The 19,832-nt window shown below is 35.3% G+C and overlaps 1 protein-coding gene across 1 annotated transcript in view; it reads left to right on the top strand.

Annotated features, from left to right (window-relative positions):
• The first annotated feature begins 8,438 nt into the window (after nt 1–8,438).
• CNGB3 (cyclic nucleotide gated channel subunit beta 3) overlaps nt 8,439–19,832 on the top strand; it is a 135,900-nt gene continuing 124,506 nt past the window's right edge. Inside the window, exons 1-2 of the mRNA XM_032421894.1 lie at nt 8,439–8,549; nt 12,012–12,087. Coding sequence (XP_032277785.1) covers nt 8,439–8,549; nt 12,012–12,087 — 187 coding nt within the window. The remainder of the gene's footprint in view (nt 8,550–12,011; nt 12,088–19,832) is intronic.

Raw genomic sequence — 19,832 nt, 5'->3', positions numbered from 1 at the left:
AAAGCCATTGTCTAAAATCCCACCTCTAAAGTTCTTCAAAAGAAGTTAGCATTTCTCAAACTTGATTCCTATTTAGTAGAAATTTTATTATGGATCCTCCAGCACTTATATGAATAATTTTGTAAGAATAATGTAGAAATATGTTCAAGCCTGAAACTAGATATAAACTAGCTTATAACTTTTATATTACTATAAAGCTAAAATCTATTTGTAAACTTAATGTAAAACTTAAAAATCAATAAGATTAAAGCAAACAACATTAGTCTACCCCACTCCCAGCCTAAAACAAAATCTTGTATACAATGACTACTGATAAAAAAAAAAAAAAAAAAAAGAGGCTATAACATCTCTATTCCTAAAGGGAGTTTTTCTCCATTTTTTACATTCTGCCTCTACCACAGAGAACCTCTTTACTCTTTTTTTCCTTCTTTTTGTAGAGAAAGAGTGAATGTGCATGCAAGTGCACTCAGGGGGGCCATGCTTTGTGGGAAGAGGGAGAGAAAGAATCCCAGGCAGGCTCCACACCCAGTGCGGAGCCTGTCGCAGGGCTCAATCCCACAGTACTGAGATTATGACCCGAGCCGAAATCAAGAGTTGGACGCCCAACCAACTGAGCCACCCAGATCCCCCCAAGAACCTTTTTACTCTTAATCAAGAGCTAAGAGATGGTCTAAACCATCATCCTCTCAACATTCATTCAGTCATGGAGTAACTAGAATATGCACGAGGGATATGAAGGTGGCCAGAGTATAGCCTCTGCCTGAAGGAGCTTCTTACACTCTGAAAGGAAAAACAGATCTAGAAATGTTTGTAAAATGAGAAATGATAAAGTGGAGATGTGTGTATGACACAAGGTACAATAGGAGCAACAAAGAAGGGAGAAGATATTTGCAAATGATATATCTGATAAAAGGTTAGTGTCTAAAATATATAAAGAACTTATACAACTCAACACCAAAAAATACAAATAATCCAATTTAAAAGTGGGCAGAAGAAATGAACAAATAATTCTCCAAAGAAGACATATAGATGGCCAATAGACACATGAAAACATACTCAACATCATTATATAAACACCTTCTGAAACAGGGAGAAAAAAAGTCAGGAGAAGGAAATACCCAGCTTGAGGTAGATAGACAAGAAGTAGAACAGCATTTCAGGCAGGATAATAGTGCATATGAGCAAAGACAGGAATGGGGTAAGAAAAAGCAGAGTGATTCAAGTTACCATAAATAATTTATTATGGCAAAAGCTTAGAGTGGGAAGAAGTAGGGGTTACAGGTGAAACCTGAGATATAGACAAGAGATGATTATAAAGAGCCTGGAATGTCATGGTTAGGAGTTTAGATGTTATGCCATGGGCAGAAGGAGTTGCTGAGGACTTTCAGTTAGACATATGATCAGATTTATATTGAAGAATGATTTTTTTTACAGGGTAGTGTTTAACACACACTATTGCAGAAATGTGGCGACTTTGTACAAAAAATTTAGAGTGCTCTTGATGAAATTCCAGTAGCCACTTCACCCAGAGTAAGCAACCCTCTGCTTTCTCTTGTCTTCTTGCTGGCTGGAGAGATCCTCCACAGAACAACACAAAATCACAGAATTTAGAGCTAGAAGGAAACTTAACTATTACTTTGCCTGATCCTATCATTTCCAGGGTAACGCAAGAGATTTGACTTAGCTCACATATCTATTCAGTGGAAAAGAAAGAGCCAAAAATTCATGTTTCTCATTCCAGAATTCTTTCCAGTTGTCCATTTTCTGAACTTTGAGACCCCTAATCTAGACAAAGTGAAAGTATTCATCTGTAATTTTAATGCCTGCGTTAATACCATTCTATTGACAAAAAGTTGTTGGGGGTATTTTAAATAACTTATAAATGTGCTTGAATTAATATCTGTAACACTTTTCTTTTGACCTAAGGGTTGAATTGTCAAAGCAGACTTCCCAGAATCATAAAGTTTACCTGATACCAAACTTCACCAATTATTCAATGGATATGGGCCACCATCAGACATAGCCAAAACGTCTTTTTGGAAAAACTCAAAACCACCAGACACCACATCCCAAACTGTTTTTTTTCCTCCTGCTGTAGGCATATTTTGGCTTTGGATGTATAAGGAGTTTTTGAGTATTGTATTCAGAAGCATTTCTCACAAAAGGAAGATGGTTTGATTTAAGGACATTTCCATTTTGTACTCGCTTACAAAGCTTACATCCTTCTCCCTCCCCCAATCACCAACCAGCTGTGCCACATAAATCTATAAATTCCAGGTTTATTTGCAATAAGCAATCTAAAGAGACCAAAACTGTCCTACTAAACACATTTCATAAATAGGACTTCTCTGGTATCTTCCCACTAGTAAATACTATGAGCAGGTTTACAAGGAGGTGTGATGAAGTCATTTATTCCTCTCAGGGTCCTAGGAAGAGAGGGAATTAGTCACAAGCCTGCTGTCAACACTTTAATGTTTATATCCTAAGTTCAAAAGTATAATCAACTATAGGATTAGAGGATCATCTGAGAAATTCCTAAAATGAATACATATATAATTAATATTTCATTCAGAATTATTTCTGAAGCAACAATATGACCAAAAAGAAAACTCTGCTTTTTAAGACAAAGAACAACCATTTTTTGAACAAAAATAAATAATTTTGTATTTCCAGGATATACAAGTCAAATCATATAGTCTATCAAGTTATTTATTACATAGGATTTTTTTTATTAAGTGACTAAATCTAAAATTAAAACTTCTAATTTCTTTTAAAAATCAGTAGGGGACTTGTGATTTTGGTAATATGGAAAACTAAATTAAAATTCTTCCTTGACAAATACTCAAAATTTTTTTCTCCGTAAACCGTAACAAATATATTTTAAAATGCATAACCAGTATCTTAAGGAAATCCCCTGTTTTCAAAAATACAGAGAGAAGAAGTATTTAATGAGTTAACTTGGGCTGTCCTGGGTGTAGGGGATGTGGAGGGTAGTCTTTGTGCTTAAGGGCTTTGATTTTCATTGGAAAGTGTGCTAAAGAAGGGGTCCCATTAAAAACAAAATAAAAACAAAGACAAGATCCCCTTAAAAGAAATGCATCGTTGGTGGACTGACAAAAAAAAATTCATCCAATAACCCAGATATTAAGAAAGTTTATCTAGGCTCTGGGTAGGAAAATAAAGTTCCCTTAACAGTTTTTTTTTAATTGAGGTAAAATTGGTATATAACATTTCATGTTTCAGGTGTACAACATTATAATTCAACACCTGTATGCACTACATGTGATCACCACCAAAAGCCTAGTTACCATTCATCACCAGACAATTGACCCCCTTCACCCTTTTCATCCACCCTCAAACCCCTTCCCCCTCTGGTAGCCATCAATCTGTTCTCTGTATCTATGAGTTTGTTTTGTATTGTTCTTTTTCATTTGTTTGTTTCTCCTTAACAATTCTTTTTTTTTTAATTTTTTAAAGATTTTGTTTATTTGACAGAGAGAAAGCACAAGCAAGGGGAGTGGCAGGCAGAGGGAGAGGGAGAAGCAGGCTCCCCATTGAGCAAAGAGCCCAACGCAGGGCTCAATCCCAGGACCCTGGGATCATGACCTTAGCCTAAGGCAGACGCTTAACTGACTGAGCCACCCAGGCACCCCATCTCCTTAACAATTCTTAACATTGAAACTCTACCTCACAGGTTTGGGATTCCAATTTACATACACACAAAAAAAGAGTAGAATAAGCAGATTTTTTAACAATGTAGAAATAACTGTAGTTAACAATACTGTATTGTGTACTTGAAAGTTGCTATGAGAGTAGAGCTTAAATGCTCTCACCATAACAACAACCAAATGGTAATAATGTGAGGTGAAGGATGTTTTAACTAACATTATTGTGGTAAATGTTTCACAATACATACATTTATCAAATCATTGTATTGTACACCTTAAACTTACACAATGTTATATGTCAATTATATGTCAATAAAGTTGAAAAAAATAAGTTTTAATTTTTAAAATAAGGCAAATTAGGAATAAGCTTCCACCAATAATTAGGGCTGGACATTGATAATTCCTTCTCAAAATATTCACGTATTTTTATGCTCTAACTCTAGTCATAGGTTTTTTTTTAAAGTAACATTTTTACGTTTATAGAAAATGTTTATATTATCCAGAAATTTAATTAATTCATTAAATTTTTCCAGTATTCTAATGTTTCAGGTGGTCCTTGGAACTCAGTGTAGCAAGGAACTTCACTTTAAAAGTATTTTCAGAACATGGAAAGAGCATTTTCTATTATGTAAATTACTTTAATTTTAAAAGAGCAGAACAAGTTTCTGTAAGTGACATATTCATTCTAGCATTTTAAAAAATATTGAATATTTTTTAAAAAGCTAACTGGTTAAAATATAATATCATGACTTGATACTGTGTATTGTAAAAGGACATTGAATCCTGACTATTCAACTGGGTCTTTAAGATGTTTGTAAAGAAGAATCTATTGAAGATAAAAATTGGTTGTTCACAGGTATTTGTATGCTTAAACCTAGTATACCAAGAGATGGATTGTGAAGAACAACTTAGTTTATGCTGAAAAGTAGCCTTTTCAATGATCTTATTGCTATTGTTGGATGGCATATAGAACAAAAGCATGCAGACAACCAGGGGTTATCTTGTTTCCTCATCCCTCCAATTGATAACTGTGTATTTTAATAATCAAAATGTCGTTAAGGTCTTACATTGGGGTGTCCATGCATCTACTGGATATGTCACTACCGGGATGGAAATGAGAGATCCATGGCTCTCCTAGAGAATATGATTCCCACCTTTCTCTTCTACCCTCTGCTTTGGTCTTAGACTTCCAAAAAGGAGATGAGGTCTTCACTGAAATTTCATAGACCTCCAATGTAGACATTGGTGAAATGGCCCTTAAACAAATTTTTGAGGTTTTTTTTGGAAAGTGATTTTGGTTAATAGTGAAATTGTGAAAGATATAATAGTATATTCTACATATCTGGCTAGAATGGTATAGATGCAGTGAAAAGATCCAGCATTAGGTGACAATGTGATACCAGAAATGGCACAGCAAAGGGTTCTGATGGTAAAGACCTTTCCATCTATCTACTGGGGAAAAGACATAGATGCAGGAAAACATTAGTGAATGAAGCAACATATTGTGGTGCTATGCGTTGAAGACACATGTAAATTTAAATGCTGCAAGTATAATATATTTAATCAGGTCTGACTTAAAACAGATATAAGTGAGGACTAAGTTGTCAAGTATCTTAAAGGGCTTTCAATTAAATTCTATTCAGCAGAGGAGGCATCACAACCCTGGACTTAAAGCTATATTCCAAAGCTGCAGTAATCAAAACAGTATGATACTGGGACAAAAATAGACACATAGATCAATAGAACAGAAAACTCAGAAATGAACCCACAACTATTTGGCCAATTAATCTTCCACAAAGCAGGAAAGAATATCCAATGGGAAAAAGAATGGCTCTTGAACAAATAGTGCTGGGAAAACTGGACAGCAACATGCAGAAGAATGAAAATGAACCACTTTCTTACACCATAAACAAAAATAAATTCAAAGTGGATTAAAGACCTAAATGTGAGACCTGAAACCAATAAAAATCCTAGAAGCGAGCACAGGCAATAACTTCTTTGACATTGGCCGTATCAACATTTTTCTACATATGCCTCCTGAGGCAAAGGAGATAAAAGCAAAAATAAACTATTGGGACTGCATCAAAATAAAAAGCTTCTGCACAGTGAAGGAAACAACCAACAAAACTAAAAGGCAACCTATGAAATGGGAGAAGATACTACAAATGACATATCTGATAAAAAAGTTAATATCTAAAATATGTAGAGAACTTATAAAACTCAGCACCCAAAAAATAAATAGTCCAGTTAAAAAATGAGCAGAAGACATGAATAGACATTCTTCCAAAGAAGACATCCAGATGGCCAACAGACACATGGAAAGATGTTCAACATCACTCATCATCAGGGAAATACGAATAAAAACTACAATGAGATGTCAAATCACACCTGTCAGAATGGTTAAAATCAACAACACGAGAAAAGACAGGTATTGGTGAGGATGCAGAAAAAAGGGAACTGTCTTGCACTGTTGGTGGGAATGTAAACTGGTGCCGCCACTCTGGAAAACAGTATGGAGAATCCTCAAAAAGTTAAAAATTTCAATTGCACTACTGGATATTTACCCAAAGAACACAAAAATTCTGGGGCGCCTGGGTGGCTCAGTCGGTTAAGTATCTGCCTTCGGCTCAGGTCATGATCTCAGGGTTCTGGAATCAAACCCCGTGTTGGGTTCCTTGCTCAGTGGGGAATCTGCTTCTCCCTCTCCCTCTGCCTCTCCCCTCTGCTTGTGCTCTCTCTCTCTCTCTCTCAAATAAATAAATAATATCTTAAAAAAAAGAACACAAAAATTCTAATTCAAAGTGATACATGCACCCTGATATTTATAGCAGCATCATCTACAATAGCCAAATAATGGAAACAGTGCAGGTGTCCATTGACTGATGAATGGATAAAGAAGATGTGGCACACACACACACACACATACACACACAAAATGTAATATTATATTACTTGGCCATAAAAAGGATGAAATCTTGCCATTTGTAATGACATGGATGGAGCTAGAGTATTATGCTAAGCAAAATAAGTCAAAAGACAAATATCATATAATTTCACTCCTATGTGGAATTTAAGAAACAAAACAAATGAACAAAGGGACAAAAAAAGAGAGAGAGAGGCAAACCAAGAAACAAACTCTTAAGTATCGAGAACAAACTGATGAGTACCAGAGGGGAGGTAGGTGGGGGGATGGGTAAAATAGATGATGGGGATTAAGGAGTGCACTTGTTGTGATGAGCACTGCGTGTTGTATGGGTGTTGAATCATTATATTGTGCACCTGAAACTAATAGTACACTGTATGTTAACTAACTGGAATTTAAATAAAAATTTAAAAATTTAAAAATTCTATTCAGCAGAGACTTGAGTTTCTATTCTATATAAAGGTATTGTGGGAATAAAATAAGTCTCCTCCTTCAAAAAATTTAACTTTATTGGTTCAGAAAAAAATCCATGGTGCAGTAAGATACATATTTTCTTACAATTTATGAAATTAATAATCCAATGGAATTATCTAGGCTTATAAAAGTAGGAATCACTTATGTCACTTTTATGATATTGCAGTGATTTGTAAGAAAATTGTAAACTTGTAAGAAGTTTTAGAACAAATTGCTTCTGAGCAATGAAATACATATCCTCTAAAATGTTTTTATCAAATATATTGTCTCTGTTACAAGCTGAATTATATTTTCTCAAAAATTCATATTGAAGTCCTAATCCCCAAAACCTCGGAATGTGACTGCATTTGAGTTAGGGTCTTTAAAGAGGTAATTAAGTTATAATTATAAAGCTCATTGAGGTGGGCCTTAATCCAGTATGACTGGCATCCTTATAAGAAGAAGGAATTGGGACACAAACATGACCAGGGTGAAGACAAAGTGAAGACACAGGGAGAAGATAATAGCCATCTACAAGCCAAAGAGACCTAGAATACTTCCCTCCCTCATGACCCTCAGAAGGAACCAACCTTACTGACACTTTGAACTAGGACATTAATAATTCTTCCAAAACTGTGATAAATAAATTTCTGTTGTTTAAGTCACCCAGTCTGTGGTAATTTGCTACGGCAGCCCTAGCAAACTAACATACTCTTTCCTTAATTCTAGTATAATCATCATTATGAATCTGAGATGAACATTTAGGCTATTGGGAATGCAAAGCCTCATTTACTCATTTTCCACTATAGTTTCTAAGAGTTCCATTAATCTGATCAATTAATAAAATACTTATTTAAAAAACACTAGAAAGACAGAAAAAGGAAAAAAAATAGTTATCTCATGGTGTAGGACTAGAGATGGGAACTCTGGGGGAACTCTTCCTTATAAGGATTGTTCCTTATATTATAAGCCCTTATGCACATATTATTTTTTAATCATTTGCATGTTACTTTGATTAAATTAGTTAAATGGAGATGGGTAGGTGGGTAATTAGAAAAGAAAAATAAACAAACCAATGGGCAATGTGATCACATTTAAACAATTCAAGTCAACAATGAAGTTTTGTTTAATCCTCCACTTATAAACTATTCTCCGGGGCATTTTGACTCTTTAAAGTTCATAAACAGAATTCAAATCACCCAAGCAGAAGTAATTTGCTGCTTTTAAGCCAAAGCCCCAACTAGCTACAGCCTTGCCTCTAGGAATTAACGAGAACAAAATCCTGATTAAACAACTAATTGGCTTGTCTACTAATGAAAAGAAAAACAAAGTACATTGCTCTACCTTGAGACAGAGTCGTAAAAACAGAAGTTTTCAGAACCACCTCAGAGAAAATGTTTAAATTGTTGACAATAAAATCCAACAAGGTGAAGCCTAGAGAAGGGAATGATGAGAATAAACAAGGTCCTGATCCAAGCAATCAGCTTCAGCAATCCACAAGACAGGTATGCTACTTACATTCCTAAATCAGTCTTGATTCTTATCATTTTTGTCTAGTGATGGATTTTTGTCCAGTGTTTTAATATATACTGTGGTATGTAAGATTGCTTTGCTGTTTCACCTGCTACCATTTGGGTCATGCTGTTTGTCTTTGGAGTTTTATCCACATCATTTTATATATACTATATATATTTGCTTTATTTTTTTATATATTTGCTTTAAAATGATTAATAAACGTTTAGAAGGAGTTGGAAAAGCCAAGTAGGACTTCTCGTTGCTGATTTACACTTCTACATAATCCAAAATGAAATAATTTCTCAAATATTAAATGGGCTATATGAATTAGTTTCAACAAAGAATATCAAGCATCCTGACTGTGGTAAACTACAATTTAACAGTAATTGCTCTAGACTAGGAGTTCTTGAAAAGGGAACAGTTTAGTCACTCAGGACAATTGGCAATGTATGGAGTTATTTTTGGTTTTCACAGCTCAGGGGTAGAGATGTTACTTGCATCTAGTGAATAAAGACCAGAGATTATGCTAGACATCCTAGAATGTACAGGACAGCCCTTCACAACATAGAATTATCCAGTTCAAAATTTCAAAACTGCCGAAGTGGAGGAACCCTACTCTAGATAAGTATTTTTCATAAGTTCTAGGTCTACTCATCTGTAAAATGAAGATAATACCTGCTTCGTAGCCTTGTTGTGTAAACTAGAGACAGTATATCTAAAGCGCATAGTAAAGGCTTCTCAAATGGCAATTATTATTATTAATATTATTATTACTATTATAAGTAATTTGTGTTTATATGACAGATTTAAGTCCAAAGTGATAATTATATGATCAATATTCACTTACAACTATCTACAGAATAATTTTCATAAATTACTGACTAGATTTACCTAAAAGTGCTAAAGATTTTTAGAGCAATAATTATTTTCCCATCTAAAAGAATTGGATGAAAGATGTCAAGTACAAGCAGGGCTGTACCTCAGGGACTAAAACAGCATGGTCTAATGATTCAGGTTTAAATGAGCCTAGAGTATAGAAAACACCAAGATTACTTAGCATTGGCCTTGGAAAATTTGCCTTTCATTTCTGATTAACATTGACTGTGTTTGCAATGGAGAACAGATATGGAGGATGTGCTTAGCATTGCTTCATTGCCCTTGACTTTTTTCTAATTCTTATCCTAAAATAAATAATCCCATGCTTTGAAAATTATTAATATGCTTAAAAACTCATGGAATATCACAAATGTTGAACTGGGTATTTTCCTTCAGCTAGTCTCGTTGTTTCTTCCTGGGAAAGTCACTACAATGATATTTAACCCCTGCCTATCATGATTATTTTTCAAAAGAGCACATAAAAATAACTAATATATTATTCTCTCGGAAAACATAATAGCTAACAATAATTACTATGTGCCAGGCAAGGTGCTAGCCTCTTCCAAGTACTATTGTATTAAATCTTCAGAGTAACCATGAGTCCTGTTATAATTTGTTGCTTACACACAACTAACAACTGGCAAAGCTTGGGTTGAAACCCCGTTCTATCTGACTTCAGCACCTGAGAGCTCAATCTCAAGGCTGTACTTCTTCAGAACAAATGAATATTAGTTGAATCAACTTTCTAAATACTCTACTCACAGGATAAAGGAATGTTCGAGAGAAGGCAAAAAGAACAAAAACTCCTTACAGAGTTGTCTTTCCTTCAGAAACAGTAGTACTGAAGAAGTACTTATACTAGACACAGGTAGATCAACTCTTGTGTATATCCCATGACATTCCAGCAGTACTAATTTATGGATGTTAACATGAAGTCTACTGGCATCATGTTATATCTTAAAAGGCATATTTTGGGAAATTATTTGCATCTACTCTTTTGATGTAATAACACGTTGGTAGAGGAAATAGAGTTATTCTCTAGTTTCAAATATGCTAAATATTAAAAATGACAGAAAGTTAAAACCATTTTTTATCCACAGAATATAACCTTTTAAAATGGCATTTAAACAACAAGTTTTGGAAAAACAAATAGATGATTTGAGGCCTATAAGAAGATATTCAGGAATGAATAAATCAATTTACATTGTTCTTTTAAAGTGTCATTTAAAGAGTTAGTTCTTAAACCAAAATAACATAGGTGACTTCCATTTGTCAATAACCAATAAATCAAGATCTGCAAACTCAGACTAATCCAAACTCTCATACTACAGAATAAGACACCATTCACATAAATCTACATTTGTATACATGAAAAGACTATGATGAATATGGTTATGAATAGCATCATAATATGATGTAAAAGTACTTGAAGTGAGAAGGCTTTACCACTACTCCATAATATATCCAGGGATACATATCTTTCTAGCTACTTAATCAATTTCCTACTCGATAACATAAGAATAATAATAGCTGTCTTGCGTAACACATATGGTTACTGTCAGGCTTAAATTAAATCATCTGATTAACTTATTTTTTAGTTTAAAATGTTCCTGATATACAGTGCCTATAAATAATGCCAAACTCCACATCAAGGCTTATGAGACTTTCAAGGCCCTTGTCCCTGCCTATTTAGCTAGCCTTATTTTCTCACACTCTTTCCCATTCAACCACTTCTACTTTAGTCTCCCCCAACCTCCTGTATACAATCACACCTTGGACTTTTGGTAAGTAGGCATTCTCTGCCTGTAATGTTTTCCATGCCTTGTTCATAAAAAAAAAAAAATCATCTTGATTTGTAATAGTCTCCTCCCTTTCCTTCTACTCCAGTAGAATTGACCACTCCACCTTTATGCCCTGTTCTTTCCTCTACAGACATTGTCTCATCGCCTGTAACATTTCCTTGCATTTACATTTTTGTGTGTTTGTTTCCCCTACTAGACTTTGAACAGCTTGGGAGCCAACATTTCTATGTTCTAACATTATATCTTATTTCACTCTGTCCCCACAGGATGTCCCCACATCCTCAGACACACACTGGCCACATCCAGTGAGACATACATACATTTCAAAGGAAAGCTTAGATGCTCAAATGGTGAGGTAGAAGCAAATGAAATCACAAAGAGAAGAAAAAGAGAGCTCTGAATTAAGAAACTAGACACTTTCTTCTCTCCATCACTTTAAGTTCTACTACTAAAGACGTAGACCAGGACCAATACTAGGGCTGTGGGGAGTGAGGACTGAAATTGGGAGGAACATGTGCCAGAGAGATGCAGCAACCACACTGAGAAAAAGAGTGCCTGAGGCCAGCAAGCTGTAAAGGTCGGGGCTGATTATGCAATAGTAGAGCCAAGAATATTCATTTAAGTACAAGAATTATCATTTGCAGTATACCATAAACAAATGATAAACTTTAACGATTGGCTTGTTCACTGAATGAAAAACTCTGTGTTATATTTTACATTTAAATTTACTTTATGTAAATTCATCGTGTACAATCTTTATTTTGTTTCTTAAAGGGAGAAAACAAAAATGAAAAGAAATCTCTCCAAACCAAGATGACTCCCGTTGAAGAGTCACACACCAAAATACAAGGTCAGAACCCAAATCTATAGGAAAAAAAATCTATAAAGTAAAATGCGTATCTCTCCGAAATATGTTACCTTGACTAGGTTGATCACCTAGGCTAAATCATACTTGAGATACCTTAAAGATCTTAATGTTTATAAAAATATTATTTCTTCATTCAGTCACTTACTCAATAGATGCTTTTTTATTACCTACTCTGTGCCAGGCATCGGTTTATGGACTGGAGATATAGTAGCAAACAATATGGGCCAAGTCTGTGTTAACATAGGCATATAATGAACAATATAATTTCAGATAAGGGTTATAAAATAATAAAATTGATGTTGATTGTACATGTTTAAAGTTTCAATGCCCAGACCTCTGCTCTTCTTCCTTTAAACTCTCTCCATTAGAAATCTCATCTACTCCTAGGGCTACCATAACTCATTCCTATGTCAGTGATTCCATAGCAGACCCAATTTCTTTTTTAAGTATTTTCTAAGTAACCACTGGACATATACACATGTATGTTCTGCTACCATTCTGTTTTACTATGAGTTATTTTATAATAGTGATGGTTTCAAATCAATAGTTCTTCCCACATAAAAATACAACCTTAATGGTTTGAAACCAAAGATCACATCTTTGGGATGAAAGTTTATTCTTATCCTTGTTATACTTTTTTCGAAGTGTATTTGTAAGCTTAATTTTTCATAGCTGGTAATAAAAACTCTTGTGGAAACTTCATTTAACAGAGAAGCTTTTTGAGTGGAAAGGAAAAAAAATAGTTTCATTTAAATCTGCAGACTTAGCATGTCTTCAAAGTCTTTAATAGAAATAACAGTTATATTTAAGATATTTTGTTTTGAAAAAGCAAAATTATTAGTGTTTAAAGATAGCCTTTTATATGTGCTTGGTATTTTTATATTCTTCACTTCAAAACATGCAGGTGCAATGTCACAATATCTGCAGATGTTGATTTCTGATTATAGAACTCTTATCTTCTGCAGAGCATGGTTTAATTTTTATCTGCCATGGAAATGAAGAACGTAATACATTTTGGATTCAAATAAAGATAACTTTCTAAAGTCCTCTTTTGATTACAATCATCTTTCTTAGGCTTCCACTTCACTTTATAGTACATTAAATCCTTCTTTAAAAAATGTTTTGGTACCAGTAGAGGATATGTAAATGACTTCCCTAATAGTTTATGATACAGTAAGGTGACTTAGCGTGGAAATGGATCAAAGTTAGGTGCCCACAGCTAGTATGGTATATTAGGTTGAATAATGGCTCCTCAAAGACATCCATCCCCTAATCCCTAAAAACTATGAATTTGTTACATGAGGTGGGGGGAAATGCTGATGTTATTAAGTTAAGGATCATGAGATGGGAAGATTATCCAGAAGGCCTCAATATAATTAAGGGGTTCTTGTAGGAAGAAGGCAGGAAGGTCAAAGGCAGAAGAAGATAGGATGATGCAATCTGAAGATGGAGGAAGGGACACAAACCAAGGAACACAGGCAGCCTCTACAAGCTGGAAAACAATAAACCCAGTGTTGTTCTAAGCCTTTAAGCTTATTTGCTACAGCAACAGAAAACTAATCTATATGGCTTTAAAAAACTCTGTACTTAATTTTTTTTTAGTTTTATTTTATTATGTTATGTTAATCACCATTCATTACATCATTAGTTTTTGATGTAGTGATCCATGATTCATTGTTTGCGTATAACACCCAGTGCTCCATGCAGTATGTGCCCTCTTTAATACCCATCACCAGGCTAACCCATCCCCCCACCCCCTCCCCTCTAGAACCCTCAGTTTGTTTCTCAGAGTCCATAGTCTCTCATGGTTCGTTCCCCCCCCTTCATTTTTCCCTTCCTACTATCTTTTTTTTTAACATATAATGTATTATTTGTTTCAGAGGTACAAGTCTGTGATTCACCAGTCTTACACAATTCACAGCGCCCACCATGGCACATACCCTCCCCAATGCCCATCACCCAGCCACCCCATCCCTCCGACCCCCCACCACTCCAGCAACCCTCAGTTTGTTTCCTGAGGAAAATACTCTGTACTTTAAAAAGTAGCAAAAAAGAAATAAGAAATTGATTTTTGCTCCAATCCATAACATAAATTCAGTATACTGGCAGTATATTTACTAGAAAGAGCACTTGTTTTAGAGTTTGACATGCTTGAATTCAAATTATATCTCTACCACTTAATAGCTTTGAGTGACCATAGTCAAGAGAGTTGACATCTCTGAGTCTCAGTTTGCTCATGTATAAAATAAGGATAATACTGTCATAAATCTTCTAGGTTGTGAGTACAAATTAAATCAGTTAATATATGTAAAACATTTAGCACCAAGGTTGATAAATTCCAGTGTTGATAGAAGTCAGATAGCATAAATGAGGATCATGCATGCCCTGTCTAAGGAGGCTAGAGGCCACTCAGCCAACCAATCACTGCCGTGTGGGGATGAGAGGCAAGTGCTGCCAGACATCGAGAGAGACTGCAAATACAAATTTTAATTTGAAATCTCTCAATTTTTAAATGTTGACTTTTTTAAATGTTTGAATATTCTCTTTTTAAATCACTGAAAAAAAAAAAACTGAAATCTTGTCAAATTTAGTCCATATAACCATGTTGTGACCTCTAACCAACCACATGGTAGGTACTTGATGTTATTCATATGTATGAACAGTGACAACCTTAAACAAGATTCTGAATCTTGCAATGTTTTTATTATCCTCTTACTCTTCCCTTTCTTTCACTCATGCCCTCCATCCCAAATTTGTGTTGCAAACAGACTGCAAGTGTGGTGTCCTCTCTGGGCCTCCCGTGCCAAATAGCTGTCTACAGCCAAGATCTCTAGGTTCCAAGTCTAACACATTTCCAGGTCTGCAGAGGTGTCCCAGGCCTTGCCAGTTCCCCACCACTCTCCAAACTGACCTAGGCTGCATCTCAGCCAGCTCAGTTTGGACAGAAATCTGGAAAGCTAAAATCTGCTCTAGAACTTAAAACTACTCTAAAAAACAAAATATATTAACTTTTCAAATATAGCAGAAAAAAGAAGGGAAAATCCTAGCTTGTTTAAACAAGAAACCACTCTTTAGTCCTTGGAAATAACAGTTAACTTATACAAATTTAATTTGCCTTGTAAGGAATAGGAAAATAGCCAAACTATGTACAGAAATTTAATTTTTAAGAATCAGGAAAGGCTTCCCTATATAAGATCAACCAGTTCAATTGTCATGCACAGGAGGTACTATGGCTAATTTTAGTAGTATAGTCCACTTTCTGTAACTGTCAATTCTATTCATCAACCAAAGGATAAGGTGGGAATATAGGAACAACAACAACAAAATGAATGAAACTTTTAACAAAACTACTCAAGCATATTTTTCTGCTGCATCCAAAAAGAAAAAAAGAGAAAAAACCCTTATGTCGTAAACAATTACAGTTATTAAGCTTAATAAGAAATATTCTTTCAAAATCATACCTGATGTGATGATGAACAAAAGAAACGAGAAATGAATGAACACGGCATGTGAAATTTCTGAAAACTTAGTCTAGAAAAAAGATAAATATGATGTTCTTTATAATTTGACATGATGAAGAAAATTCCTAACCATGCGGATTTGGCAAAGGACAGAGACATGATTTGGCAAGGGACAGAGACTTCAGTGACAAGGGCTCAAGGGTAAGAAAACCTATGGATAACTGGAACTGGAAAACCATTAAAGGGACAGAGCCAGCCCTAGGAGCTAATTGATTTCTCTGCCTCTTGCTCATAGTCAACATGGCTTCATTTCTCATGACTGCTGCATTTCTCTCTGCATATCTACTTTGGACTGCTCTCACTCCTGTCTACTCCTTTCCCACTCTAAATTCCAGAGGGAATGGTCTGACTGACTTAGATAGCAACCATTATTCCACTGGGCTAAGCCTATCATACCACCACCCAAATCACAGCCAACTGTGGACTGACCACCTTCTTTAGGTCAGGTGCCCATCTGTGTGCACAATCAATAACCATTACTGTGTATATGTATAATACAGAACAGAGATGCCTTGCTAAAGATGGAGAGGTAAGGAGAGCTGATCAGCTAGGAGAAGTTAGGCATAGACATTATTCTTTGTTTTAAATATCAAACAGAAGACAAGACTCTTAACTGAAAACTTCCTCGGTTTCCACCTATTTTATAAAGTAAAAACTTAAGAGTCTCTAACCAATGTGGATAAGATGTTTTATTTTTATTTTTTATTTCTCTGATAAAATACCATATATTTTATAGTTTGGATGATTTAAATATATCTGCATAATTCAATTAAATTAAACTATTTTTAGGCTTTTTTTCTGCTAAAGAATATACCTGATTTGTAAGAAGTTGCATTCTGCTTTCCTGATTCCTTAAACACTTTTAAGTAAATAACAGCTCCTGCATGCCTCATATATGTCAATGCTGTGCAGCTCTGAAAGAGTTAATATATATATTTTTTAAAAAGATAATTTACCCCAGTCGGGCTGGCGGAACACTTTGTGTTTATATTGCATTTTTCCTGAATGGAGTCTTTATCTAATCCTCACAGAAATCCCCTTGACAAAAGTGTTTCTCATTTTATGGATGAGGAAACTGTTACAGAAAAGCAACTTATCCAGAGTTACCCAGAGAATTAGTGATGTAAGGATTAGAGTTCTGTGCTTAGTACCCAGCACCAGTAACTTACCACACTCGTTAATACCTATACATAAAATGTCTTTTCTAGATGAATTAATCCCAGTGCAAAAGTACCTGAAACAAAGCATGACATTGAGAGAGGACAGGATCCCTAATCCTGACCCAATACCAAAGCTACCTTAGATGGATCTGTATTTCCTATTTGTTGATTTATTCATTTTTTTATTTGTGATGATGTATCTTAAAATAACAAGAAAACTGCCTAAATATAAAAATCCCTTCAGGACTTTCTGGCACCTTAAGGCTGAGTAGAGGACTTCTAACCTCTGACCCAATGCAAGGACCCCATCTTACCTCCCTCAGTGCAGTCTCCAGCATCTGCCTGCATACCTCCAGCAATGGGGCTTTCATTGCCTCACAAAGCCGTATGTTTCACTATTAGACAAGTTTAGTTGTTAGAATGTTTGGATTTTATTTGCCTGTCTTGTAAATCCCATTGATGGATCTTTCTTCTGCCTTCTGGTGTATATGAAATAAGTCTTTTCTCTTCTATGCAACAGCCCTTCAAAGAATCTGAAATAACTGCTATGTCACTCACTAGTTGGTCTTCAGTACTTCAGCTAAAGACCCTAAGTTCCTTAACCATTCCTTATGAGATGGTTTCCAGAACTCTCACCTACTCTGATTCCTTCTCCTCTGGAGTTTTTATAGATTGCATGAGCATTTGTAATATAAAGTATTACATTTTTCAAATTCTGTGACATTTTAGGACACTCCTTCAGGTTCCATTTTATACGCATCCCTATAATGTTTGTCAGCTTCCTCCATGTCATTTGACAATCCACAAAGATATCATAAAATTTCAAGTATAATCAAAATGTTATAATTAAAATTATTGTATATATTCTAGTAACTACAAAATTAAACAGGCTGAGTCAAAAATACAATCTTGAGTACCAGAGAATGATCATAAATTATACTCTTCTTAAAACTGTGTTATTTATCATTTTATTCCAAACGTTCATTCATTAAGATGAAAATGATAGTGTCATTTATGCATGTAATCAAAGTACTCAGACTTAGTTTTTGTTAATTCACCTAACATCTAATTACTTAGATATCGTTGGTGTCTAATAAAAGGAGTTTTGTTTTTGAGACAGAACCCACAATGTATTTGGTGTTTTAAGTTAGAAATTCAGGGGTGCCTGGGTGGCTCAGTCATTAGGCGTCTGCCTTCAGCTCAGGTCATGATCCCAGGGTCCTGGGATCAAGCCCCGGATCGGGTTCCCTGTTCAGCAGGAAGCCTGCTTCTCCCTCTCCCACTCCCCCTGCTTGTGTTCCCTCTTTCACTGTGTCTCTCTCTGTCAAATAAGTAAATAAAATCTTTTTTTAAAAAAAGAGTTAGAAATTCAACCAAGGGATATCATCACCCACATCAAACATTCCAACGAATGAAAGCATTTAAAAGTCTTTTCCTTTTTATATCCGTCCAAAAAAAAAAGCCAACTGAACCAACACCTGTCTAATTCACAGCCGTATTCCCAAATTAGGTTCTTTGGATTCCTCCTTTTCCAGCAATTATTTAGTGCCACTGATAAAATGTGGAAGGTTAATGGCTTTCTGCATCACTTATTTCCTCACTTGAAGACGGAAGCAGATGTTTCACACCTGCACAGGTCTCTACAATGTGCTGCTACAAGGGGGCCAAGCAGTTTGAAAGTGTATTACAGAGGCCCAGAGTGAGATGCTGCCAGGCCAAATACAGAATCAGCCAGGTGTGTGGAGGGCAAATTCAGTACTCATTCTTGCACATTCAGTAAAAGCAACCATATCAGAACACTTTGATTCCAGATTTTACTATCTGCCATGGGCACACATTCCAGGGCAGAATTTGACTAAGTGTACTGATGAGATCTGGCAATTGCTACGCAATGTGCAAAGAGCACAGTTCACAGAAAAGACGTACACTATTCATCTGGGCAGCTACAAAAGTGGGAATCCTGCTGTCCGTGTGTGAAGCTGGGGAAAACTACAATGTGAGGTTGACAAAACTTCACCCAGATGCCAGACCAAGATTTGCTGTGTATTTTAGGTTTCTTTCGTGATGAGGGTGATGCAAACAATCTGACCATCTGTTCCCACAAACAAATAACATGCTGCATGGATAAAAAGACACCCACACTGACTATAGTTGACAGGGATCCTTTTGTTTTAAGTCCTCATGAGTATGTTTAAAGTTGTTCTGCTTTGAATCCAAGAATGGGCAATAACTCGTTTCTTGTCTTCACCAACGAGCTATGATTAAGGATTTATTTTGTAATTAAAATGCTTATCCACAAAGCAAATTAGGCTGGAATTAATTTCTAAATAGCTTTGACTTGCCATAGTAGAGGCAGCGTCATTTTAGAAGGGGTTGGTAATGTCTAGAAAAGATCTAGTAAGGTAACAGGATCTAATTAGAGTTAGTTTAATCCAAATGTTATGATGATAAACAGAAACTCCTTATTAGAAGGGAAGAAAAGAACTGTTAAAGAATAGTCAGTAATTTAAATGGTACTAGCAGAAAAGTAATACTGTAAATGTAATGCATATGCTATAGCTTGAATGAGTAATGTAAGTATGTGATGCAGCTTATATTCACATGCTTTTATAAGAAATGGTCAATAAAAGCCTCTTAAGAAGTACTCTGTTTTACAGATTCTGCTTTTTTTATATTCAGAAGGGATTTTCTATTATTCTTTTACTCATATTTCTTGCTCTATTTCAATACTAATTTGGGGGCAGGAGTGCAGGTGCTCCTAGAAAAATATACGAACACAGTGGTTCATAACCTTTTTTTGGCCCAGACTTCTTTGAAGAGCTCATGTTAACCTTAAATCCTCTCCATGTAAAAAATGCATACGCAACATACAGTCTCAAAAGTTCCAGTCCATGAGCGCACTAGACATCTGTGGCTAGAGGTTAAGAACTATGCTCTAAAAGATCTTACACTAATTACCTCAGTGTTTGTAGATACAGGAAAAAGATTTGGCTGTCACTTTCCTAGGCAGCAATATGTAGTATAACGTTAGAGATCTGAAAAATTA

Source organism: Phoca vitulina, unplaced genomic scaffold (genome assembly GCF_004348235.1).
Source record: "Phoca vitulina isolate PV1807 unplaced genomic scaffold, GSC_HSeal_1.0 scaffold25, whole genome shotgun sequence".
Classification (NCBI taxonomy): Eukaryota; Metazoa; Chordata; class Mammalia; order Carnivora; family Phocidae; genus Phoca; species Phoca vitulina.
Note: the sequence above shows the minus strand (reverse complement) of the source record. Positions and strands in the feature narration are given on the sequence as shown.